The sequence below is a fragment of the Eptatretus burgeri genome, chromosome 4 (assembly GCF_056783735.1).
Source record: "Eptatretus burgeri isolate ZD-2024b chromosome 4, Ebu_testis_v1, whole genome shotgun sequence".
NCBI classification, from domain to species: Eukaryota; Metazoa; Chordata; class Myxini; order Myxiniformes; family Myxinidae; genus Eptatretus; species Eptatretus burgeri.
In genome coordinates, this window is record NC_140964.1 from 10,740,049 (window position 1) to 10,766,544 (window position 26,496).

At 46.1% G+C, this 26,496-nt stretch overlaps 1 protein-coding gene across 3 annotated transcripts in view; it reads right to left on the minus strand.

The window, feature by feature from the left end:
• The window catches only part of LOC147027467 (uncharacterized), a 127,844-nt gene that overhangs the window by 25,145 nt on the left and 76,203 nt on the right, over positions 1-26,496 (minus strand). For all 3 annotated transcript variants that reach the window (XM_085876908.1, XM_085876909.1, XM_085876910.1), the window contains 3 exons: positions 19,822-19,933; positions 19,389-19,513; positions 7,818-7,927 (listed from right to left, as the gene is read on the minus strand). In XM_085876908.1, the coding sequence (XP_085733034.1) occupies positions 7,818-7,927; positions 19,389-19,513; positions 19,822-19,933 (347 nt within the window). The remainder of the gene's footprint in view (positions 1-7,817; positions 7,928-19,388; positions 19,514-19,821; positions 19,934-26,496) is intronic.

Consider the following 26,496-nt stretch of genomic DNA (forward strand, 5'->3'; position numbering starts at 1 on the left):
CCAGAGGGCATTCCGATTCACTGAATCGAACGCTTTGCGGAGATCAACATAGGTGGCGAGCAGCCCCTGGCAAAACTCTCGTCTGTGTTCGGTGAGGACCTGAAGAGCAAGGACAACCGTTGACCTCTTTGGTGTAAAGCCTGACTGCGCTGGGCGCTGGTACTCAAGTCGATGGTGGTGAACCCTATAAATAATTATCTGAGCGAAGACCTTGCCTGGTACTGAGAGCAGCGTCACCCCTCGGTCGATCGCTGTTGCAGTCCTGGCGATCACCTTTCCCTTTCCAGAGAGGGACAACAAGGCCCCTCTTTCTGTCAGTTGGGATGATGCCTGTGTTCCAGGCAGAGCACAGAACTGCATGCAACGACACGAGTACAGAATTACCACCAACCATGAGAAGTTCAGCAAGACTGCCATAGATCCCAGGAGCTTTCAACCATTTCAAATGGTTCACAGCAAACTGTGGTTCCACAAACAAAGGTGATTCACAGTTGATCGGATGGTCAGCAATAGGGATAGTTACACCTCTGACGTCTTACTCAACAGCTGGTGGGTCAGCTGGTACAGCTACTCGAGTAACCGGCCCAGCGGCCCTTCACTTCGGACTCCTCTGTCAAGAGCCCACCACCATCCACTCAAACTGCAGTACATCAAGTGATTGGCTTGGAGGAACACAATGACCAAATTCCTCTGTAAGCAGGATGAGAATCACTTGGCCAAAGTTGGTGCTCTACCCTCTCACAGATTAGGCCAAAAAAAAAAATGTTGCATTGGCGTAACGGGTCACTGAAAAATAGGGTAGGTAGGTAGGGATTTTTTTTTTTTAATAAATCCCTCCCAAAATCTCCCTCGGCTCGAGTACCCCCCCTTTTTGTCGGCGACCCCCCCCCCCCACTCAAAAAAAAAACTAGTACAGTGAACCTTGCCTAAATCGAACTTGCATAAGTCGAATAATCGCCTAAGTCAAAGATCTTATCAAGTTCTCTTCTCTTTATATTCTTTTGTTTTTACACCTTTAAATCTAAGCTATTTCTTCAGTCCTAACAGATTCGACTTAGACAAGGTTGACTGTAGTTTTTACAACAGCCAGTGGCGTACTGTCGTACATGGTAGACAAAGCATTGGAGGGGCAGAGCATTGTTCACGAACAACACTCTGCCCCTCCAATGCTTTGTCTACTGAGTACGACGGTACACCACTGACAACAGCTCTAAGATGTGTAAATTCTATCGTCAGATGCCAGGAAATCCCATATGAAGACCCTTTAAATATTTTTTTTTCCCTGGGGGAGGCCCCCCAAACTTCCTGCTGGGGCTCGGGCCTTTCGCCTTTGGCGGATGAAGCCCCCCTTTCCCCAAGATCCTGAATCAGCCCCTGCCAAGCCTGAGATATCTCAGGCACCATCTCCAGGGGAATACACAAGATGCTGGTTTATAGCCTTTTCGGTGCTGTTCACACATATATCAACATTTTTAATAGCAAATACAGTGAACTCTGCCGAAGTCAAACCTCTCTAAGTCAAATAATCGCCCAAGTTGAAGTAATTTTTTTAACAAATCATGCAAAACATGTCTTTACCTCTGGTAAGACAAATTTCTTCTAAATCAAACAGATTTTTGTGGTCCCAAGAGATGACGAAGCGATAACCGAAGTCGTCTAAGATAGACACCTTTTCCGCCGCCAAAACGTCCGAAAAGGACCCTCCATCACTGCTAGACGCTTGCACGGAGGAAAGTATTGGAGCAGTGTCACAATTTACGTCTGCAATTCCCTGAATGATATCTCCAAGCCTCGCATCTTTGTCGCATTTTCGTAAGACGCTGAACAGTTTTTTAGACCCAAGCATGCCAGTAATCTTGATAGAGTACGCGGCCATGTTGGAAACAACAGACGACGTACTGATCGAGCGAGGCGCAATATCTCTCCCTCGTACAGATGATATGCAGAGCCGTTTCGCGCGCGCGCGCGCACACACACACACACACACACACACACACACACACACACACACACACACACACACACACACACACACACACACACACACACACACACACACACACACACACACACACACACACACACACCGAGCTAAACTATGACATATGCATAGCGCAGCGTGCAGCGGGTTCTGTCCGAAACACTTCCGGGTTTTTGCGATCGCGATCGCAATCAACAAGATACTTGATATCGATAAAAAAAAACCGTAGGGTCGGCGGAATTTTTAGGGTCGGGCGGGTTACGCCAATGCAACATTTTTTTTTTTTGGCCTTAGTCACAAATAGGCCTCCTTGTCTGCCCTCAGCGCATGAACAGTTTTATGCCTTAACTTCCTGAACAGTTAAGCTCTGCCATTAAGCCTGGCCCTGCGACTCTGGTCAATGGAATTCAATGTGCAATGGGAGACAAACTTCTTCTTCGCCAGATGGTGGGTTCCAAGACATCCACTGGCAACATCAAGGATGGCAGTCTTGCAGGCACTCCACAACTCTTCAGGATTCTCCAAAACATGCAGACCCCCCAAATCCCCACTCAGCCTGTTCACAAACACAGCTTCCCTTTCATCCTTGAGCTTGCCAACATCCAGCCTAGGCTGGGATGGTTCCAGTTTCCCGGATTTAAGCTGCAACTTCAGAGTTGCGAGAACAAGCCTGTGGGCGGTATTGAGAAACTGAGGACTCCAGTAGACCATGTAGTTCTGTATCATCCTCTAGCGATCATCAACGAGCACACAGTCAATCTCCTTTGCCACACCACTGGCATTGCAAAACCAAGTCCAGCGATGAGCCTGTGGGCACTGAAACCATGAAGCAGTCACCCGAAGTCTGTGACTTCTTGCAAAGTCAAGGGAATTAGTGCTCTTCTGGTTCACAGTTCCAGACCCATGGGGAACAACACACATTTCCGAACCATCCCTATCAGTGCCAGTCGATGCATTGAAATCCCCCAAGACTCGAAGAGTATCGCGCCTGGGGCAACGATCAACCACAGACTCCAGCGCGACATAGAATGCGTCCTTCACAATGAGATCACTCGCCTCAGTCGGAGCATATACAGAGACCTGGAAATGATACTAAAGGGGTGATGAATCCTCAGTCCCATAATACACTCGTTGAGTGGTGTTACATCAATTATCATGGAAGTCAGTTTATTGGACACAGCTGCAGAAACTCCTTTGGGTATGGTAACCATCAGAGTGACCAGGCCAGTAGTAGGTGTAACCCGCCATGATCTCACCACTATCCGGTCTCTGAACCTCAGAGAGTACCGCAATACCAACGTCCAAACACTGAAGCTCAGATGATAGAAGAGACCGGTGATCATCCTCTCTTCATGATAGGATATTCGAGGCATCCAACTAAAGGGACTACCTGAGGTTAATCCGAGGAGACTGCCATTTGGTTGACGATCCCTCAGAACCACCCCGCCACACACCACTGCAATCGACCCAGGAAGGTTACCTTTTCCTCCTGTCATGAAAGAATGGAGGTCCCGAAGGCTTTGCCCCAATCCCGGCATCCCGTGAGCTGCCCTGCGAAGGGCAGCTGCACAGTAGGTACTCCCACGGAGTGGGTTTTCAGTTTCTTTGCATTTTTTGTGTGTTTTGCAGAATGAAGTGTTTTACAGTGGCCGGAGGGCAAATCCTGCCACCAACATCCTTGAAAAAGGCATCCTTTCTCTTCCATCATGTTTCTCTTCCTGGAAGGCGAATCCAACCGAAGGCAATCTCAGTGCAATCCAAAACGTCCACAACAAGTGTGTGTCCACTCTGAAAAGAGACAGGAAACATCTGTCCAAACGCAAAAAAATGCCTCCCTCCTCTAAAACCTGGTGGCACCTTATTAAGTCTGTGGAGTATGCTACCCTTCCATTTCTTCTAATGGTAGCACAGTAAACTCCGCTCGTGACAAGGCCGAATGCCTCAGTTGTGTGTTTGCTTCAAAATATTGTGTCCCCAATCCCTTACTCTCAGTACCCATCCTTCCCTGTCATACCCAACTGATCCTGGACTCTGTGCTTTTGCACCTAAGGTGGAGAAGGTTGTTTAAACCCCCGACTATGACTCTGCCACTGGACCAGACAGCATCAACTCGCATGTCCTTTAAAAAAAATAAAAATAAAAAAAACCTCTCTCTTTCTCTCTCTTTCTCTCTCTTTCTTTCTCTCTTTCTCTCTTTCTCTCTTTCTCTCTCTTTCTCTCTTTCTCTCTTTCTCTCTTTCTCTCTCTCTCTCTCTCTCTCTCTTTCTCTCTTTCTCTCTCTCTCTCTTTCTCTCTTTCTCTCTCTCTCTCTCTCTCTCTCTCTCTCTCTCTCTCTGTCTCTCTATCTCTCTGTCTCTCTCTCTCTCTCTCTCTCTCTCTCTCTCTCTCTCTCTCTCTCACACCTTGTCAATTGCAGAAAGTGATCTTACATCTGTTTGGCAATCTACCAACATCATTGCACTACATCAACTAAAAGGACACTCGGGAGAGTGCAGACCCCGCCAGGCTGAATAGGTTACGTTTTTTGTCCCACTGATGGGCAAGATCTGGATACGGACCTGAACTAAAATTTTATCACCTTATTCTTGTCACCTAACCAACTCATCCAGCAAGTTTCGTCCAAATCCATGCACAACTTTTTGAGATATCCTGCTTTATGTTGCTTTTGGCCTTCTCTCTCAATGGTGAAGAATCGCTTAAAAAATTATAGTTGCTGGATCCGGATCCGGATCTTCACCACAATCTAATCAGTTCGTCCTTCTCACACAACCAACCTGTCCACACAATTTCATCTGGATTCATCCCCAACTTTTTGAGATATCCTGCAAACAGACAAACACACAAACAAACAAGCCGGCAGGCGACGAGGGATCCGCTGGGATCGAAGTGCTGGATACGATGCTTTTCATTCTGACCGATCCACCGACGAAGATTCATTGCCAAGACGTATTGGTTCACATACAATTGTTCCTCTGTCTGGCAAGATTTTTTTTCTAAATATCTCGAAGTGGTTAATTCCGAAGTCTCGTTTCTCCACATTCAAAACTGTAGGACAAGTATTGAAAATAGTGAACTTCTTCTTCTTCTTCTTTCGGCTGCTCCCGTTAGGGGTCACCACAGCGGATCATCCGTATGATCCGCATAGTGATTTGTCACACGTTTTACGCCGGATGCCCTTCCTGACGCAACCCTGGTCGCCTCTTACGACACAGGGATATGGTACACCTATTTTAACCGGGGTATACACCGGCCCAGTACACTGGTACTCACTTCGCCGACCTCGGAAGGATGATAGGCTGAGTCAACCCCCTGGTGTATTAATTCAGTGGCCCAACGGGGCTTGAACTCAACGGGGCTTTTGGATCCCAAGCCGCTGCCCTAACCACTGCGCCAACACCAGGCTATATTGAAAATAGTGAACGTAGGTCGAGAAAAAGTATTTTTTCGAATTTTGCGTATTTTAGCTCCGACACCCTTGGTGATCGAATCTGGAAAAATGCTGCAGTTCAATTTTGTAGTAGTTATTAAACTCTATCCATACACCGAATTTGAACGTTCAGCCTTCGACGGTTTCCGAGGTCAAGGTCACTTAACATATTCCCTGGTTCACCACCTTTCCGCATTGGGAGGGCTGCCATTCGGAAACTATGAGAGATAGAGGAACGTTATGCTGTCGCGATAACTAGGTGGGGATGCAAGGAATATGCAGGAGTTGGTCCGGTCGCTCTACCTATCATAGAAGCCGCACTACGTCAGTTACCGTTTGGGTTCTTAAAACTCGGTTTTTCGGCCGCTGCATAGCAACGGGTGGTTGCTTAAGGCCCTGTCACACCTTGACGATTTAGTCAACGTATGCCTGATGTCTGCAAAATTTGTCTAAAACGCCGGCACACATTGAATACGTTATGGGTAAGTTTGTATACGTTAAGAGCATGCTGAAAAACACTGCCATACATCGTAGTACGCTGGCTTTCATTGTTGTACTTTGCGGTTGTCCTCAAATTTTAACACGCTTGAAATTTTACGACGTATGCCGGCGTATGACTCACACGTTCCGCTACGCTTACCATAAGTTGTAGGCACGTTATGCGATCGTTGACACACGTCGAGGCACGTTACTTGTAAGTCACTCATAAGTCTAAACACGTCGAGGTAATGATTAGCGTACCCGAAACTTATTTATAACCTATGAGTAACGTGTTGTAGGCACATTACACAATTGTTGCACACACGTCGAGGCTCGTTATGTGATCGTTGACACACGTCGAGGCACGTTACTTGTAAGTTACTCATAAGTCAAAACACGTTGAGGTAATGATTATCATACGCGAAACTTATTTATAACCTATGAGTAACGTGTTGAAGGCACGTTACACGATCTTTGCACACATGTCGAGGAACATTACTTGTAAGTTACTCATAAGTCAAAACACGTCGACGTAATGCTTAGCATACCCAAAACTTATTTCTAACCTATGAGTAACATGCTTTGAACCTATGTGTAACGTACCTCCAACGCATATTGACGTATTCGATTGACGTCTTCTGGACGACCACAGAATTTACTGAACGTGTTTCTAATTTACAGATACCGTATAATTGCGTATTGGCAGCATTTAAAAAAAAAAAACAACAATAACTTCCGATATTTCGTCAAGTGCCGTTACGTCACGTCCGATTGCCTCTTCAGTTTGCTCATGTCTTATTCTTAGTTCCTCCTCTGTGAATATTTTCTGTTTGAGGATATTGTCACGTCGAAACTTAAAAGCAAATGTCCGAATATATTTTAAAATTCGTGATAGACTAAAATAAACAAACAAACAACAACAACAACTTAGATATTTTGTCACGTGCCTTCACGGAGCCAAGGAGAAAAAAAGAAAATGTGCCTTGACGGAGAAAATAAGTTTCGGGAATGCTAAACATTACCTCGACGTGTTTCGACTTATGAGTAACTTACAAGGAACTTGTGTCGACGTGTGTCAACGATCGCATATCGTGCCTACAACTTATTCCCAGCATCGCGGAACGTGTGAGTCATACGGCGAGTACGTCGTAAAATTTTCAGCATGCTTGAAATTTCACGACGTACGAGATGTACCACGAAATATGACAGCGTACTTCATCGTTTTTCAGCATGCTCTTAACGTATACACAACTTACCCATACCGTATTCGACGTGTGCCAGCGTTTTAGACACATTTTTCATAGGTTGGCATATGCTGGGTAAATCGTCAAGGTGTGACTGCGATGTTGACACTTCCAATTCTCAGGCGGTTATGATTTAAATCGGCGTGCGGCAGGTTTTTAACAGGCTACGCCACGAGTTCGTCGGCGATACGTGCAGCGCGCTATGCCTAAGTTAAACTATCGTTGGGCATAGGTTGTGAACGCCGACAACAGGCTAAGCATTCGTTGGTATAAGTTATCTATAAGACAACGAAACGTTCTGTGCCCGTTACTAATATGTTATGCATACGACCAACACGTTATGAATATGACCAAAACTTAAAAAAAAAACATCAAAATTTCAGCGTACGCCAATGTTTTACATACATTTTTATACGTTGCCATTGCTGGCTAAATCGTCAAGGTGTGACAGCGCCTTCAGCAACGAAACTCAAACGTGTACACTCCCAGCCCATTTGGCACCTGTTCGCCAAGTTTCATCGAAATCGGTTTGCTGGTTTGTGCTGTGGAGCCTCGCGTTGCAGACACACACAGACGGAAAACCCGACAATAACGGATATCTAGAGAATCCCAACAGACAGGAGCGAAAACATAACCTCCTTCCACCCTCGGTGGCGGAGGTAAAAATGATGACAAGATTGCTCACCAGCACATGATATCTTCCAAAACGCACACTTTCGTTCACCTTACCCAGTACTGACTGCTGGATAAGGCCAAGCATGCTGGAGTTCTCAGCAATCACAGGAACAGTAATACCTGCAGGAGCATCAACAACATTTCGTCAAGTTCTGTAATGGCTGCCGACGACATGAGGTTTCATAACGAAACCCACCTTAGTTTTGTGTTTGCCGTGCTAATAGTTATGGCAGTGTTGCAGCCGTTGGAATGAATGATTTTAATGGTGGGTGATTCACATCTTGTGTTTTCTTAACAGCACTCTACATGTCGTTTTTTTGTGATCTCCATCGACGACATTAGGCTTCGTAGCTATTTCCGTCTATTAACGAGTGGAGTCTTTCCAAGTTTCATGTTGTGGCGCGATCTGGAGCACGCTCACGTAAAGAACGCATGAAGAACCTCATGGAGAGCTCGAACACTGAACCCTGCGAGAGATTAAGTATCCAAAGTTGGCATGCAATATCATTTGTTTCTTTGATACATCAAACATTTCTCTCACTGGTTGTGACTTGTGAGCACATTTGTTGCTTAAGTTTTGCAAACGGTCCGTAATTCGCCACTGCTGTTTTCTCGTACAGAACGACAAACTATGTATGAATGTTTGTATCAAAGGCAAAATTGTGAACTGCACTGATTGGAACTTGCACATGGAGATCTGCCAGTAATTTGCTGTTTGTTTCTTGTGTTGTAGTTTCATGGAGCCATCAAATAAAACTGCTTCTGTACGAGACCCAAGGTTTCCTGTTATCTCATTTGCGCATTGTTCCGCTGCTACGTAGTAGCCTGAATCTGAATGGTTAAAGGTTCATCATGTACAGATCAAAAGTTTTGTGGAGATTTGCTGCACTGGTGGACCCCGACATTCACGAGGGATACGTTCCTGAAAAATTGCCATGAATGTCGGGGAATTGTTTAAATTTATTTATTTATTATGATATATTTAATGTGGTCTCGGCCCGTGGAAGAGGGATTACACAGAACAAATCAGGACACAACATAACAAAGGGAACATCAGGAGAAAGGGGGAAACGCCAACAGCAGGGCGGAGAGAGAATGTAGACAGAGACGAACAAATAAGGGATGCAGGTTATGATGAGGGGTAAGGAAGAACTCAAGGGGTGCACAATATGGATACGAAAACAAAATTGTGTTTGACCAGTTTGTGATTTTGTCAAGGTCTGAGGAAAGGGAAGAAGCTGCTGCCTATCTGTCAGAAGGATGAGAGATGTCACGTCAGAGAGTAGAGTCATCAGCAAAGACATAAAGATGATTTTCCAGAGCATTAATGAGATCATTGATGACGATTAGGATAAGATGGGACCTACAACACTGCCTTGACAGGGAGTGGAAATGAAAGGGTTCCATTAAAAGCCACACATTGTCAATGAGAGTGGGGGAAGTCAGGAATCCAAGAGTGGATTTGGACTTGGATTCCATCGGCAGAGAGTTTGGAGAGCAGGGCAGGAGGATACCAGACTGTACCAAAAGCTGGAGATATGTCAACAGACGGGCCTCGTCCCATGTCTGATATCGAGGGCCTCCATCATTGTTGGGAGAATTGAAGCAGCATGTCCAAGGCATGTGTGTTTGTGTGTGTGTGTGTGTGTGTGTGTGTGTGTGTGTGTGTGTGTGTGTGTGTGTGTGTGTGTGTGTGTGTGTGTGTGTGTGTGTGTGTGTGTGTGTGTGTGTGAGTGTCTCCTTCATAACTCCAAAACCATGAAATCTATCAGCCTGAAACCTTGCATGCATACGAGGGGAACTCCAAGGAAGTGCAAGAGTGAAAATTGAGTGTTTGAGTTAGTGAAAACACCCCTTTTGAAGATAATTAATAGCCTTATTTCATTGTCCTTGAACAAGGCATCATCCTTGGTCAGCCCTTTGTCACCTTGTTGGGGTCTTAATTTGCTATTTTGTTTGGCCGAGTCAAACATGCCTCGATTTGGAAACACAATCTACTTTCACGGACTAATTAAAGTATATCATTGAAATAGCATATCTGATTTGAGAATTGCTTCTCGTGGACTAAATAAGTGTCGAAATCTGGAATGAAATCTGAAAATTTTAACAAATTAGTGATTTTATATGACTAAGTGTATAAATTTAAGCAGAGCATGAAGCTAAATTTTTTCTACTGTTTTGACAATTATATTTAGTGAAGAAAAGATGAAGGAAAGTGCAGAAAGTACAGAAAGTGCAACTTCATTGAGTGTAACACTGTACTCTCCAACCTGCTTTTACAATCCATGATGATACAGTCCACAGGGGCCCTTTTTTTTTAGTAATTATGAACCCAGTTTTATTTCTACTGTTTTGTGCGATCTGCTTTCATGACAAAATATTAATATTAATATAATAATAATTGCTGCAATATATTAATAGTTGGCAGTTGCGGAAAACTAAGAGGTACGTAGACAGTCCACACGGACATGGTACAAATGACTCTCCATGGGGTGTGTGCATGCCTGCATGTTTGGTGACATGTGTGGTGCGCAGGTTTCATGGGTGCACGATCTGAACTCAAACTCGTACTTGCACCCATGCTCGTGGTGCATGGCGCTGTGGAGGAGGTTATGCAACTGTCTCACAAACCATGTGCTTCTGCACGTGGGGAGCAGACATGCTGCAGCACCAAAGCCACGTGGGGAGCAGATGTGCTGCGGCATCAAAGCCAGGTGGGGAGCAGACATGCCACTGTGCAGTGTGGGTGTGGAGAAAAATCTGTGCATGTGTGCGAGTGAAAGGATGAGTATATCGTGCGCCAAAATTAGTATAACGAAAGGATGAGTGTGTGTTCATGGTTAGCATAGACTGCAAGGGGGTTGGAGGAATGTGTGTGAGGTGGGGGACATGCATGTAGTCAGGACCTTTGCCAGGTAGATAGCATGAGGTTTAATTGTTAAATGCCACCACATGGTTTTATATTGAACACAGCGAGCGGTTACTAAGAAAACGTTGCTGGTTGGGTGCATTTTATCGCCCCAGTAACGCCCTGGTATGCTGCCTATTCTCCCATTATGCTTCCTTCCCTTGCCCTTATGCTTCCTTCCCTTGCCCTTATGCTACCTTCCCCTCCCCTCATGCTGCCTTCGTCTGCCCTCTCGCTGCCTTCTCCTTCCCTCTCGCTGCCTTCCCCTCACCTCACACTGCCTTCCCCTCATGCTGTCTTCCCCTCTCCTCATGCTGTCTTCCTCTCCCCTCTCGCTGCCTTCCACTCCCCTCTCGCTGCCGTCCCCTCCCCTCTCGCTGCCTTCCCCTCACCTGAGGCTGCCTTCCCCTCACCTCATGCTGCCTTCCTCTCCCCTCTCGCTGCCTTCCACTCCCCTCTCGCTGCCTTCCCCTCACCTCACGCTGCCGTCCCATCCCTCACGCTACCTTCCCCTCTCCTCATGCTGTCTTCCGCTCCCCTCATGCTGCCTTCCCGTCCCCTCTCACTGCCTTCCCTGACCCTCCCGCTGTCTCCCCCTCCCCTCCCTTCCTCTCCCGCTGCATTCCCTTCCACTCCTGCTGCCTTCCCTTACCCTCCCCTCATGCCATCCTCCTCCCAAACCCCCTCCACCACCATACAACTTTCCGGAGGTCGAGTAGAGCAAGGGGCATCAAAGAATGTGCAAATTGGACAAATGAAAGCTTTTTTGGAGCAGTCGGAACTGCTGCTCAGATTAATTATTATTTTTTTTTGTTTACAATATCGAGGCTAGTGTGAGAGCAAACACACAACACACAGCAAGGGGGGCATGAGACAAGAGAGGCAGGAGAAGGAAGGACAAAACAGTGGGGAACAGAGACATTAGGAGAACTGTGGAAGGGAGAGGGATGGGGCAGGGAACACAGGGTATACAAGATGGACATTACAGGAACTTTCTGGATGAAAAGCAGGGAATTTGAAGGAGGTGGGTTTGGGGTAGATTAGCAGGGATATAAAAGATCAAGTTTTTGGATGGGGGAAGATAAGAGGTGGTGGTGAACAGCTGTTTTGAAGGCCTGGAGGGAAGAATGGGATTGAACAGTGTGGGAGTTTATTCCAAAGGTGGGAAAAGGAGGAATGAAAGAGTGAAGGTGAGCAGTGATTCGTGATTTTGGTAGTTTTACCAGAGGGGGGTTGTTGGCAGACCTTGAGCGCCCTGTGGAAATATGGGGGGGAGGGGAGGGGGAGGACAGATCGCAGACAGAGCAGGGGGGGGGGGAATGAGACTGGAGAGGAGATGGTAGAAGACAGAAAGACCACTCACTTTCTTGCGGTGAGAGAGTGAGAGGCCCAAAGACTCAGCCTCATTGCGGGAGATACCACTGATCCTAAATGCCTTGTGTTCCACAGCGTGAAGCTGAGAAAGGTGAGAGGCAGGAGCACCAGCCCAGAGGGGAGAGCAGTACTCCATCAGGTCAGGTCAGGTCAGGTATGGGAGCATGTGCCAGAACAGCGCGTCGCTGCGTCCACTTTCCGCCGGTACTCCAGGGGCCTCCGTCTGGCCATCCCCCAGGCAGATGCCAGGCCCATCCCCATCCCCTTGAGATGATGGTCAACCTGCTGAAACCACGAGGCACATGGTTGGCCCACTGGCCTCCTCCACTCACGAGACTCCCCCGCTGAGAGAATCTGGTGAGCAGGATCAGCGTCAGGAAAACGAGCCACGTGTCCATACAGCCGCAACTGACGCTCACGGACTATGCAGGTAACAAATCTCATCCGAGTCTCTCTCAGCAACCGCTCGTTGGACACAAAATCCGGCCAGCGATAGCCAAGTATTCTCCGAAGAGACCTGGTACCAAAGGAATTAAGTCTCCGTCTCAGATCCTTGGTCAGAGTCCAAGTCTCGCATTCATAGAGCAAGACTGGAAGTACCAAGGACCTGAAGACTCGGACTTTCGTCCTCCCGCACAGGTACCGGCAGCGCCACACCCCATGATCCAGTGAATCCATGACTCCGCAGGCCCAACCCAGACGTCTATTAACCTCTGACTCACAGCCAGCAGAGACATGAATATCACTGCCAAGGTAAGTGAATCTCTCCACGACCTCAACATCCTCACCACAAACAGACAAAGACAGGACAGCAGCATCCAAGATGTCATTGGAAGCCTGGATCTTAATTTTGACCCAAGAAACCCGTAATCTCAGCGGCTCCGACTCCTCATTCAGCACCTCGAGGGCCCCCAAAAGGATATCGAAAGTCTCCGCAAAGATGACTGCATCATCTGCAAAATCAAGGTCCGAGATCTTGACATTCCCAAACGATGCACCGCAGCTTGATCTCTCTGACATCCTCCTTAAAATCCAGTCCATCCAAGTGCTGAAAAGTGTGGGGGACAGTACACACCCCTGACGAACTCCAGTAATAACTGGAAATAAGTCAGAGATGGTACCACCACACTTCACAGCACTCTCACAGCACTACCAGGGTAGAGTTCAGACATCAGATGGATCAGTTTTGGTGGCACCCCATGAAGACCAAGAATCCTCCAGAGGACATCCGGATTCACTGAATCGAACGCTTTTACAGAGATCAACATAGGCTGCAAGCAGCCCCGACCGAAACCCTCGTCTGCATTCGGTGAGGACACGAAGAGCAAGGATACGGTCAATCGTTGACCTCTTTGGTGTAAAGCCTGATTGCTCTGGACGCTGATGCTCAACCAGATGGTGGCGAACCCTATCATGAATTATCCGAGCAAAGACCTTGGCCGGCACTGACAGCAGCGTCACCCCTCAGTAGTTGTTGCAGTCGTGGCGATCACCCTTCCCTTTCCAGAGAGGAACAACAAGGCCCCTCTTCCAATCAGTTGGGATGATGCCTGTGTTCCAGGCAGAGCACAAAACTGCATGCAATGACATGAGTGCAGTATTTCCACCAGCCTTGAGAAGTTCAGCATGGATGCCACAGATCCCTGGAGCTTTACCCTGTTTCAACCGGTTCACCGCAGCCCGTGTTTCCACAAGCGAAGGTGGACCACAGTTGATTCGAGGGTCAGCAACAGGGATTGTAACACCCTTGACGTCCAACTCGACAGCTGGGGGATCATCCCGGTACAACCGCTCAAATTAACCGGCCCAGCGGGCCTTCACTTCAGACTCCCCTGTCAAGAGCCTACCACTCTCTGCTCTAACTGCAGTGCTCCGAGGGATGGGCTTGGATGAACGCAATGTGCGAATTCCCCTGTAAGCGGGACGAGAATCACCTGTCCACAGGTGATGCTCTACCCCCTCACAGATTCCTCGCACATAGGCCTCCTTGTCCACCCTCAGTGCACATAGAGTTTTACGCCTCAGCTCCCTGAACAGCTCAGCTCTGCCATTCAGCCTGGCACCGCGACTCTGATCAATGGTATCCAGTGTCCCTTGAGAGACAAAATTCTCCTTTGCCCTGCGGTGAGTTCCAAGACATCCACCGGCAACATCAAGGACGGTGGTCTTGAAGGCACTCCACAACTCTTCAGGACCCCCCAAAGCACCCAGACCCCCCAAGTGTCCACTCAGCCTGTTCGCAAACTCCTCAGCTACTCTCTCATCCCTGAGCTTGCCAACATCCAACCTAGGCTGGGATGGTACCATTCTCCAGGATTTAAGGTGCAGCTTTAGAGTTGCTACAACAAGCCTGTGTTCAGTATTGAGGAACTGAGCACTCTGGTAGACCCTACAGTTCTGGATCATCCTTCAGCGACGGTCAATCAGGACATGGTCAATCTCCTAAGCCGCATCGCCAGCGTTGGAATACCAAGTCCAGCGATGAGCTTGTGGGCGCTGAATCCATGAACCAGCCACCCTAACTCCATGACTTCTTGCAAAGTCAAGGAACTTAGTGCTATTCTGGTTCATATTTCCTGACCCATGGGGACCAACACACACCTCATAACCATCCCTATCAGTTCCAGCCGATGCATTGAAATCCCCCAAGACTAGAAGTGTATCTCGCCTGGGGCACTGATCAACCACAGACTCGAGCGTGGCATAGAATGCATCCTTCACGGTGAGATCACTCGCCTCAGTAGGAGCATAAACAGAGACCAGGGAAATGACACCAAAGGAGTGACGAATCCTTAATCTCATAATACGCTCGTTGACCGGTGTTACCTCAATTATCATTGGGGTCAGCTTATTGGACACAGCTACAGCAACTCCTTGGGTATGGTAACTATCAGAGCGACCAGACCAATAGTAGGTGTAACCACCCACCATTATCTCGCCGCAATCCGGTCTCCGAATCTCAGAGAGAGCTGCAATCCCGATGTCCAAATGCTTGAGCTCAGATGATAACAGAGACAGGTGATCATCCTCTCTTCGGGATCGGATATTCCAGGCACCCACCCGAAGTGACCGCCTCAGCTTAACCCAAGGAGACCGCGTCTGGTGGACGACACCTCAGCACGACTCCGACACACTCTCCCGCAATCTGACCCAGGGATGTTACCCCGTGGTTTCCCTCCTATCATCAAAGATTGGGGGTCCCGAAGGCTTTGCCCTATTTCTGTCATCCGGTGAGCTGCCCTGCGAAGGGAAGCTGCACAGGAGGTACTCCCACGGAGTGGGTTTTCAGATTTTTTTGCGTTTTTGTGTTTTGCGGAAGGAAGGGTTTTACGGTGACCGGAGTGCAAATCCTGCCACCAACCTCCTAATAAAAAAAAATAAAAGATTAAAAAAAAGTAACCCAACTGCAGGAGGACGTCATCAGACACAGTTGGGCAATAGATATGGATGGCCGTTGGCTCACAAGGAGCTCCTCCGCCCTTTGACAGGTTTTGTTTTTAATCCTGCTGGGTGTCCATATCCAAACACCCTCCTCACCAGAAAACCTGGTGGGGGAGACGGTTTAGTTGCCGACAACCCGACCATGGAACAGGTTAATACAGGTTTACATGGTACCTGTAGCAGGTCACAGATCTAACCTGACCTGACCTGACTCCATCAGGCTGCGGACGAAAGCTTTGTATGTGGTCAGGAACACAGGTGGGCCAAGGAAGGACTTTGTATGATGGAGAATTCCCAGTCGGCGACTGGCTTTGGAGGCCAGGTTGGAAATGTGGCTTTCCCAGGAAAGATCATAGCAGATCGTGAGACCCAGAAGCTCGAATGAAAAGACTTCTTTCAGAGGGTTGTTGAGAAAGTAGATGGGGTTTTTTCCAAATGGTCCTTTTGGACAGACATCGTGAGAGTGTGAGATTTGTCCAGATTAAAAGACATGTTGGACCAGTTGGTAATTTTACTCAGATCGGCAGTGAGCGAAGAAGCTGCTGCTTGCTGGTCTGAGGGATGACAGATGGTACGACAGAGGGTGGAGTCATCATCAGAGAGATAAAGAGGATTTTCCAGAGTCAGAGAGATCATTGATGAAAACCAGAAAAATTACAGGGTCCAGAATGCTGCCTTTTGGAACTCCAGCCTGGACAGGAAGAGGGAATGACAGAACTCCATTTTGTGCCACACGTTGACTGCGACAGGAGAGGAAGTCTGCGAGCCATGAGTGGAGATGGCCTTGGATACCATAGGAAGAGAGTTTGGTGAGCATGGCAGGGTGCCAGACCATGTCAAAAGCACACGATATGTCTCGGGATATGGCTCGGATTTCATGTCTGGCATTGAGTATCTCCGTCCATTTTTGGGAGAGCAGAATCAGAATATCCAAGGTAGAGTGACCTGGTCTGAAACTAAATTAATGATCGGAAATCAAGCCGTTAGAGAAGAGGATTTAATGTCTGAAGCGATGATGGATTCCATAACTTTGCTGATGATTGGCAGAAGGCTGATTGGTCTGTAGTTGCAGGAATCTGTTTTTGCACCTTTTTTATGCAGGGCGGTAATGTTTGCCGATTACCAAGCAGATGGCAGATGACCTTAAGCAAATGAGAGTGTGAATAGAACAGAGAGAGGGTGAGCAAGAGCAGAGGAGGAGGTTTTTAGGACACGTGGGCTGATGCCGTCTGGACCGGTTGCAGAATCTGAGGCGAGGTTTGACAGCAAGCTCTCCACTTCGTCAGAAGAAAAGGACACAGAATCCAGGGACATTTGGGTGAGACTGGGTAAGGTGGGGACAGAAAGCGCTGGGTTTCGGACACAAGATTTAGATGCAAACACTGAGTTTAGGCATCCAGCCTTTTCACGTGCAGTATCAGCAGTGTGACCATTTGAGGTAAGGGAGGGATGGAGGGGGAACAGACACCAGAAACATATTTGATTAGATGCCACCAGGATTTGGAGGAGGGAGAGAGGTTTGAGGTTTCAGATTTGAGTTAAGAAAGATGTTGTTTTCTGGCTCTTCTGAGGGTAGACACACACTTGTTCTGAGCTTGATGGAAGGAACTGAGATTACCTTCAGTTGGGTTTTCTTTCCATGAAGCAAAGGTAAGTTGTTTCAGGACAACTGCCTCACCACAAGCTTCAGTGAGTCATGGGTGGGAGGAAGGGGAGGACAACTGAAGATGAGAGGGGATAAATCTGTGCATGAGGGCGAGCAAGTTTCTTTGAAGGAATTCTCAGGATGAGTTATGTTGGAGAAAGTAGCGATAGGAGACCAGTCTGGAAGTTTGAGGGCTGCTTGGAGACCCTGCCAGTCAGTCTGAGTAAAAGGCCAGACTCGACGGTGCTGAGGTGGTTCTCTAATAACAGCCAGAGAGATGTTTACTTTGACAAGCACATGGTCAGAAGAACCGATTGGAGCAGAGAAAGAATATCAGATATTTTCAGGGAAATTTGTCAAAATCAGATCCAGAAGAGATGAACTACTGTTGTTTGAGATACAGGTTAGGAAGTTGACTGATTGTGTCAGTCCCAATGAGTAGCAGAAGTGAGAATTTCAGTTAAAGAGAAAGCATTGCTGTTTGGGCGTGTTTTTTCACCCCGGTAATGCCCTGGCATGCTTCCTCTTCTCCCCTTTTGCTTCTTTCCCTTGTCCTTATGCTGCCTCCCTTCCCCTCATGCTGCTTTCCCCTCCCCTCTCCTTGCCTTCCCCTCCCCTCTCGCTGCCTTCCCCTCCCCTGTTCTCTTCTCTCACTGCCTTCCCCTCCCCTCTCGTGACCTTCCCCTCCCTTCTCACTGCCTTCTCTTCCCCTCCCGCTGCCTCCCCTTCCCCTCCCGCTGCTTTCCCTTCCCCTCAAGCTCTCCTTCTCCCAAACCCCCTCCACCACCGTACAACTCTCCAGAGGTCGAAGAGTGGAAGGGGCATCAAAGAATGTGCTAATTGGACAAATTAAAGCTTTTTTTTGGAGCAGTCAGACCTGCTGCTCAGATTAATTCCGGTTAAAAAGAAAACGTTGCTGTTTGGGCGCATTTTATCACCCCAGGAACGCCCTGGTATGCTTCCTATTCTCCCCTTATGCTTCCTTCCCTTGCCCTTATGCTGCCTTCCTTCCCCTCATGCAGCCTTCCCCTCCCATCACACTGCCTTCCCTTCCCTCCCCTAATGCTATCCTCCTCCCAAACCTCCTTCACCATCATAAAACTCTCCGGAGGTTGAGGAGAGGAAGAGGTGTCAAAGCATGTGCATATTGGACAAATGAAAACGTTTTGTTTTTGTCACAGTCGGTACTGCTGCTCAGATCAATTTCACAATTCATTTCAGGTTGAGAGATTCCAGAGCTTATCATATGTGTGGAAATTAAATAAAGGCATGAACACTGGCACAGCTTTTCGAGGATTGAAGGAAAATGCCCTTCCTTCCCTTCCTCTTCCGTCACACTTACCTCCTCCCAAAGTCCCCCCCCCACAGATATCTCTGGGCGTTGTTTAGTGTGACTTCTTTCAACGTGTTGTTTTAATATACCCAATTTCGTTCAATAATCCTGCACTAATACAAGTATAAGGGGACCATTGTTCCCACCCCCCCTGCTTTCCCCTCAAGTTCTCCTATCAAACGCATGTCCAGAACACCCGCTTCCCCTCCCCACTCCAGCCCCCAACTTCCTCGCCTCGCTCCCCCCTTCCTCGCTCCCCCTTCCTCGCTCCCCCTTCCTCGCTCCCCTCCCTTCCCAACCCCCCCCCCCCCAATCCTAATATTCCCATGAAGCGATGGGTTGTATGATGTTTGAATTATAACAGTGTTGCATCTGTGTTGTCACATGAATGGATTATGTTTATTTTGCTTTCTCCCATGTGCGTAATAAATTATTGGACTTCTTAAGAGAGTGAACGAGTGTGTCTGTTTCCCATCATCTTTGTCGAGTCAAATTTGGGTTGGTTTTTAACCCCCCTGCAGGATTAAATTAGAGTTAAATATATTATTGATAACATAGTGGTTTAGACCTCGTTCAGACTACGAAGCATATTTTCCGCTCAGCTGCAGCTTTGTTCAAAATACAAGCACGGTTATCGTCCAAATAATCTGCCTCAATGTGTACGGTCTCTACATCAGCTGTGGTCGTGATAGTGGTTCAAAATTGGTGTGGGGCTGTACAAGCAACAATAGACATAGTGTACATACATACAGTTGAAATTTTCTGGGTCCTTTGGAAAACCATAACCCGACTTTGTTTTGGGATAAGATTAAATATGGAAACAATGAGTACAAAAGAACAAGTCTGTTCAACAAAATGTAAGTTTCAGTGGTATACAAACCAGTGATAGCAGAGATACGTTGTAATGTCGATTCGGACACAGGAATTGGAATTTGACAACGTAGTACAAAGCATGCTGGGAGCTCGACGCTGTTTGCTGTTGAGATGGCAGCAAATGGTGGAGTGCTGTGTGAAGACAAATAGATTTGTCTTCATTCTGTTTTTCACAACATGGAAATCAGGACCAATGCAAAACATGAAATCAAGATAACATGGTGATGTAAAACTAACATTAAAGATTAAATTTGAAACAAGCTACATTTTCTTCCTGTTCATTATTCAAAATATGAGGAAGTATCAAAGTCAAGTGAAGAAATAGAAAACAATCACGAGTCTCCATTAATCTGGAGGTTAAGGCTTTGAAATGCATGGAAAATATATTAAGTTCCACATTCAGAAAGCGAACAAAATGCGTGGTTATAAGCAGCACTGACCCTTGTTCATCGGCTGCGTGGTTTCCCATGACGAGAGGTACGATGGGAAGACGGTACAAACCGTTAACGCCTTCTACAGCCACAGTCACGTTCAAGCCTAAGGATCGTGGGACTACCGTGGCAGATTGCACATGACGGGATGCACAAAATGTGGATAGTTAATTTACTACATATGAGAAAACTCACAAAGTACATAAAACCGACGTGCCTAAAATATCTGTCAAAGCTGCGTCACCAAGAGTGATGAAACAAATTCACAATTAAAACTTTATCCACATTCAAAATTAAAACTTTATACAAATTCACAATTAAAAGTTTATACAATTCACAATTAAAACTTTATACAAATTGACAAATAAAACTTTAAACAAATTCATAATTAAAAGTTTATACAAACGCAATTAAAACTTTATACAAATTCACAATTAAAAGTTTATACAAATTCACAAATAAAACATTATACAAATTCACAATTAAAAGTTTATACAAATTCACTTTAAAACTTTATACAAATTCACAATTAAAACTTAATACAAATTCACAATTTAATATGGATACAAACAAACACGACATAATCGTGACCGAAGCTTTTCGTGCTGCACTCTTAAGGGTAAAAATCGCAGCAAGTGAAGAAGGAAGTGAAGGCGCATGCTTTATACGCAGGTCTCAATGAGGTAGACACTGATTGGTTCAACCGTAATGACGTCACGGTTAATCCGAACGCCCATTGGTCGGCTCATTATCTTCACCTCGAGCTCCCATTGGCTGGAGCAGAGTTCGTCGATGATTGACGTTTGCAATCGCATCCTGGAGAGAGGGGGGATGGGTTTCCCCTAAGGTCCATTCACCATTTGTTACCGTACTTCCCTTCATCTTTCCATGCTGAAAGCGACACAGAGATCGTACAAATTCCTTTTGACAACATAATATTGGATCGGTGGTAAAGGCCCGGTCACACCTTGACGTTTTAGCCAACGTATGCCGATTTTTGAATTTTCTTTTCTAAAACGCTGGCACACGTTGAATACGTTATGGGTAAGTTTTGATAACATTGAGAGCACGCTGAAAAACACTGCCATACGTCATTGTACGTTGGCTTTAAACATTGTACTTTTTGGTTGTCCTCAAATTTTTTCATGCTTGAAATTTCACGACGTATGCCGGCGTATGACTCACACGTTCCGCTACGCTGGCCACAAGTTGTATGCACGGTCTGCGATCGTTGACAGACGTCAACACATGCTACTTGTAAGTTAATCATAAGTTGAGACACGCCGAGGTAATGTTTAGCGTACCCGAAACTTATTTCTAACCTATGATTAACGTGTTGTTGGCACGTTACGCGATCGTTGCCACACATCGACAGACGTTACTTTTAAGTTACTCATAGGCTGAAAGACGTCGGTATAATGGATCGTCCGTGCGTCAGCGTCCACGGCCACGGCCAGGACACTTATTTGCAGCATTCTTCAAACTTTTCTTCGACATGACGAGGATGTTCACACTTCGATGTCTAGCTTGGCTATGATTCCAATTGTCCATCGGCAGCGTCTATTTAAAATAGTCGAGTTGGAGCGTTTTAACACGTTCAGAAGAAACGCTTCAAATTTCAAAACCCCAGCGTCAAAAAACAAAGGTGAGTGACAGCAATTTAAATCGTTCATTGTAAACAATGAAAATAGTTGAGTGGTACCGTTTAAAAGTCGTTGAGTGTAAAAAAAAATCCAATTGTTGAGCGCAAGCGTCTACTTTCAATAGTGGAGATGCAGCCATTTAAATCGTTGAGTTTATCATTTAAATCGTTAAATCGTTAAACGCAAGGACGATCCATCATAACCCACACCCTCCCCCTCACACTCACCTACTACTGCCAACATGAACAAACTCCTACTAATACTAATACTAATACTGATACTGATACTGTTACTGCTGACATGGACATCGACTCAAAAAGGACTCGAAAACACTGTTGGGTTCCCCTTTTATGAGCAGCATTTTTATATACCAATTCCCAAAACCGCTGGGAACACGTCTTTATATGGCAGTTGTAAGCTAGAAACACGTTCATTTATTTTTTTTGTCGACCGGAAGACGTCATTGGAATACGTCTACATACGTCGATGTGTGTTGGGACTACGTAAAGAATTGGTTCAAAGCTCGTCAAACATAAGTTAGAAATAAGTTTCGCGTAAAAAAGACATTACCGCGACGTGTTTCGACTTATGAGTAGCTTATAAGTAGCCTTTGTGGACGTGTGTAAGCGTCCGCATATCGTGTGTAAAACTTATCCCCATCGCATGCGGAACGTGTGTCATACGCCGAGTACGTCGTAAAATTTTGAACATGTTTAAAATTTCTTGACGTACTCTACTTACTACGACGTATGATAGCGTACTTTAGCGTTCTACTCACGTATACCAAACTTACCCATACCGTATTTGACGTGCCCCAACGTTTTAGACACATTTTTCTTAGGTCGGCATATGCTGGCAAGATCGCCAAGGTGTGACCGCGATGTTGTCACTTCCATTTCTACGGCAGTTATGATTCGAATCGTTGTGCGTCAGCCTTTTAATAGGCTACGTCACGACATCGTCGGCGATGCGTGCAACGCGCTATGCATAAGTTAGACTATCGTTGGGCATCGGTTGTGTAGGCCGACAACAGGTTCAGCATTCGTTGGTATAAGTTATCTATAACACAACGAAACGTTCTGTGTCCGTTACCAATGCGTTATACATAAGACGAAGTCGCTATGAATACATCCGAATCTTTAAAAAAAAACATAAAAAGTTCAACGTAAGCCAGCGTTTTACATACATTTTAATACGTTGCCATCGCTGGCTAAAACGTCAAGGTGTGACCGGGCCTTAAGGATGAAGGTTGTTTCCAACATACGTAAATGAAACGAGCTCTGACCTCGGCTCAATATCCTGACAATATCTGCATTGTCCTGGTCTATACAGATAGCATTGGCAACCAAGTGCTGTGCAATGGCAGATGAAGAAGATACAGTGGCCGGTGGTTGCTGGATATTTCTACATGCTCACACTGGTTGTGTTCTAACCCTCACAATCTTTCTTCGAATCGCCAAGGGGACGTGTTGTTTGATCTGATCAGCCAATCTTCGTGTTGTGCGGCCCACGTACCGAGCTTGACATCGGCACTTAAACTCAAAAATAACATTGCTGGTTTGTGAGGTGGGTAGCACATCCTTGTTGACTGACGTCAGCAAACGGTGAGAGGTAATGATTACTCGGGGTTGCACAGCCAGAAACGTGTTGGATGCAATACATTTGATTTGTACTTCAAACCTTCATGATGATTGCCCTTTCCAGGGCATCCTGATATAGACTGGACAATTAAAAGTTTATACAAACTCAGTAACTCACAATTAAAACATTATACAAATTCACAATTATAAGTTTATACAAATTCACTTTAAAAGTTTATACAAAATCACTTTAAAAGTTTATACAAATTCACTTTAAAACATTATACAAATTCACAATTAAAACATTATAGAAATTCATTTTAAAAATTCATACAAATTCACTTAAAAAACTTTTACAAATTCACAATTCTTTTTTGTATACATAGTTGAGGCTCGTAGAAGAGCTAGTACACTGAACAGATCAGGACGTAACAGACAAAAACAGGAAGCAAAAGGAACAGTAGAGACGTGCACAAAAGAAGTAGTGGAGAGAGGAAGAAACAGCAGAGTTGAAAGCCAAAATCAACAAAGAGTTGGAAAAACAATGAGTGTGGGGATTAATAGATTAGGAGAACAAGATGGATACAGAAGGAAACTCCGAGGGAAAACTATGAATGTGGAAGGAGGAGGGTTGGGTGGGGTTAACGAGGGCAGGAAATATCATGGTTTTGGATTAGGGATGATTTGAGATGGTGGTGAACAGCTGTCTTGAAGATCTGGAGGGAAGAATGAAATCGAAGAGGATGTGGAAGTTGGTTTGACAGGCTGGAAAATATAGGGACGAATGAGTGGAGGTGGACAGTGATCAAAACCAGAAAGGAGGCAGGAAAAGACAGAGAGCACCGACCTGTCTGCAATGGCGAAGTGATAAGCCCATAAACTCAGCTTTATCACGGGAGATTACAATAATCTTAAAGGCCTTGGTTTACACAGATTCAAGCTGAGCAAGATGTAAAGCAGGGGAGCCAGGCCAGAGGGGAGAGAAGTATTGCATCAAGCGGAGGAGGCCCAGTCGACGGCTGGCTTTGGAGGCCAACTTTGAAATGTGGTTTGCCCAAGAAAGATCATGGCTGATAGTGGGACCGCTCAAGAGGATTGTTAAGAAGGTAGATAGGAGGTTTTGTCAGACAGTCCTTTTGGAGAGAGGTAGTGAGCATGTGAGATTTATCAGGATTGAAAGAGAGATCCCAAGTGTTTGACCAGCTTGTGATTTCGTCAAGGTCTGAAGAGAGGGAAGAGGCTGCTGCCTGCTTGTCCGAAGCAAATAGATAAAGAGTATTCTCCAGAGTCAGATAGATTATTGATGAAGACCAGGATTAGGACTGGGCCCAGAATACTGCCTGGGGACACTCCAGCCTTGACAGGGAGAGGAGATTAAAGTATCGCTTTGAGAGCCACACATTTGCTACAAGAATGGCGGAAGTCGGTGAGCCATGTGTGGAGTTGGCCTTGGATGCCATAGGCAGAGAGTTTTGAGAGTAAGACAGGATGTCAGACTGTATCAAAAGCATGAGATATGTCCAGAGAGATGGCCCAGATATCATGTCGCACAATGAAGGCCTCTATCTATTGTTGGGTGAGTGGAAGCAGCATGTTCAAGGCGGAGTTACCTGGTCTGAAAGCAAGTTGGTGATCTGAGATGAGGTTGCTGGAGAAAAGGAAATATTTCATATCAACTGTGATGATGGATTCCATAACCTTGCTGGTGATTGTAAGTAAGCTGATAGGTCTGTAGATAAGGGGATCAGATTGTGCATGTATTTTATGTAAGACAGTGATGATGGCGGATTTCCAAGCAGATGGAGGATGACCGAGTGCAAATGCCAGGGTGAAAGGGGCAGAGAGAGGATGAGCAAGAACAGCAGAGCAGATTTTGAAGACACTGAGTTGATGCCATCCAGTGCAGTAGCAGAGGCAGAGTCGAAGATTGAAAGAACCTTCTCCACCTTCTCAGGTGCAAAAGACGCAGAGTTCAGGAGCAGTTGGGTATGACAGGGAAGGATGGGCACTGAGACCGAGGAGTTGGGGACACAAGATTTGGGAGATTTTTTTTAAGGGAGGGAAGGGATGGAAGGGGAGCATACACCAGAGACAGACTTGACAAGGCACCACCAGGTATCTGAGGAGAGAAACAAGTTTGAAAGTTCATTCTTGAGGTTGGACAGATGTTGTTTTCCCGCTCTCCTGAGAGTGGACAAACACTTGAAACAGACTTTTCGGAATGCACTGAGATTGCCTTCGGTCAGATTTGCCTTCCAGGAAGAGAAGGCAAGTTGTTTCAGAGTAACTGCATCACCACGTGATTCAGTGTACCATGGGTGGGAAGAGGGGTAGTAAAATTGAAGATGAGATGAGATGCATCTGTGCATGAGAGAAAACAGATTTCTGTGGAAGAAATCCCAGGCTGAGTTAACATCAGGGGTAGTCGATATGTGAGACCAGTCATGAAGAGAGATGGCTGCTTGCAGTCCTTGCCAATCTGCTTGAGTGAACAGCCAGACTCACCAGCATTGAGGCAGCTCTTTCAGAATAGCCAGAGAGATGTTGACTTTCACAAGCACATGATTAGATGAATCAGTTAGAGCAGAGGAAGAGCAGGAAACATTTGTGGGAAAGTGAGTCATCAAGTCCAGATGGGAGGATTTGCCATTGGGAGAAATTCGTGTTGGAAGGTTACAGATTGATTCGCTCCCATGGAGTCACAGAAGTCCTTTGCTGAAGTGTCATGGCTGTTGAGAGAGGTACCAACACCCAGCCAAGTTGCATAGTGACAAGTGAAATCATAACATATGAGGAAGAAGCCTGGTGTTGGCTTAACGGTTAAGGTGGCTGGCTTAAGATCTTAGGGTCATGAGTTTGAGCCTCTGTCGTGCTGTTGAATTAATACCAGGTGTGTTGACTTAACCTGTCATCCTTCTGAGGTTGCAAAATGAGTACCAACTTACTGGGGTAATAAACCAATAGAGTGGCGACTCGTCCAGGACTGTATTCCTTAGCCAAATGAAACTGCATCGGCAACACTATGAACCTCACGGTGTGGAAGGAATGGTAATTATTATTTACATTTGAGGAGGAGAGAGTTGGGATGAGTGGTCAAAAGTTTGTCCATGTTGTGTGAGAGATGTAGATGTAGTTGTCACTGTTTGTTGGATGGTTCAACACACAAACAAGAGGTGGGAGTGGAAGGGAAGTCACAACCAGAGGTACTTCTGGGGGTTGGGAGGTGTAAGATCAGGTCATGGACAGTGAGAAATTGAGTTCTTGATGTGAAGTGCAATTCCACCACCGGGGCATTGTTCAGGCCTATCAAACTGGAGGAGATAATAACGAGTCAGGGACTCCTTCGTATCTCTCTTTATACAAATTCACAATTAAAACTTTAAAATCACAAATGTGTATGAAATGGAATTCACAGGTTAAAAGCAAATACTGCAGCGTCAACTGTTTGTCATCTGAGTGTC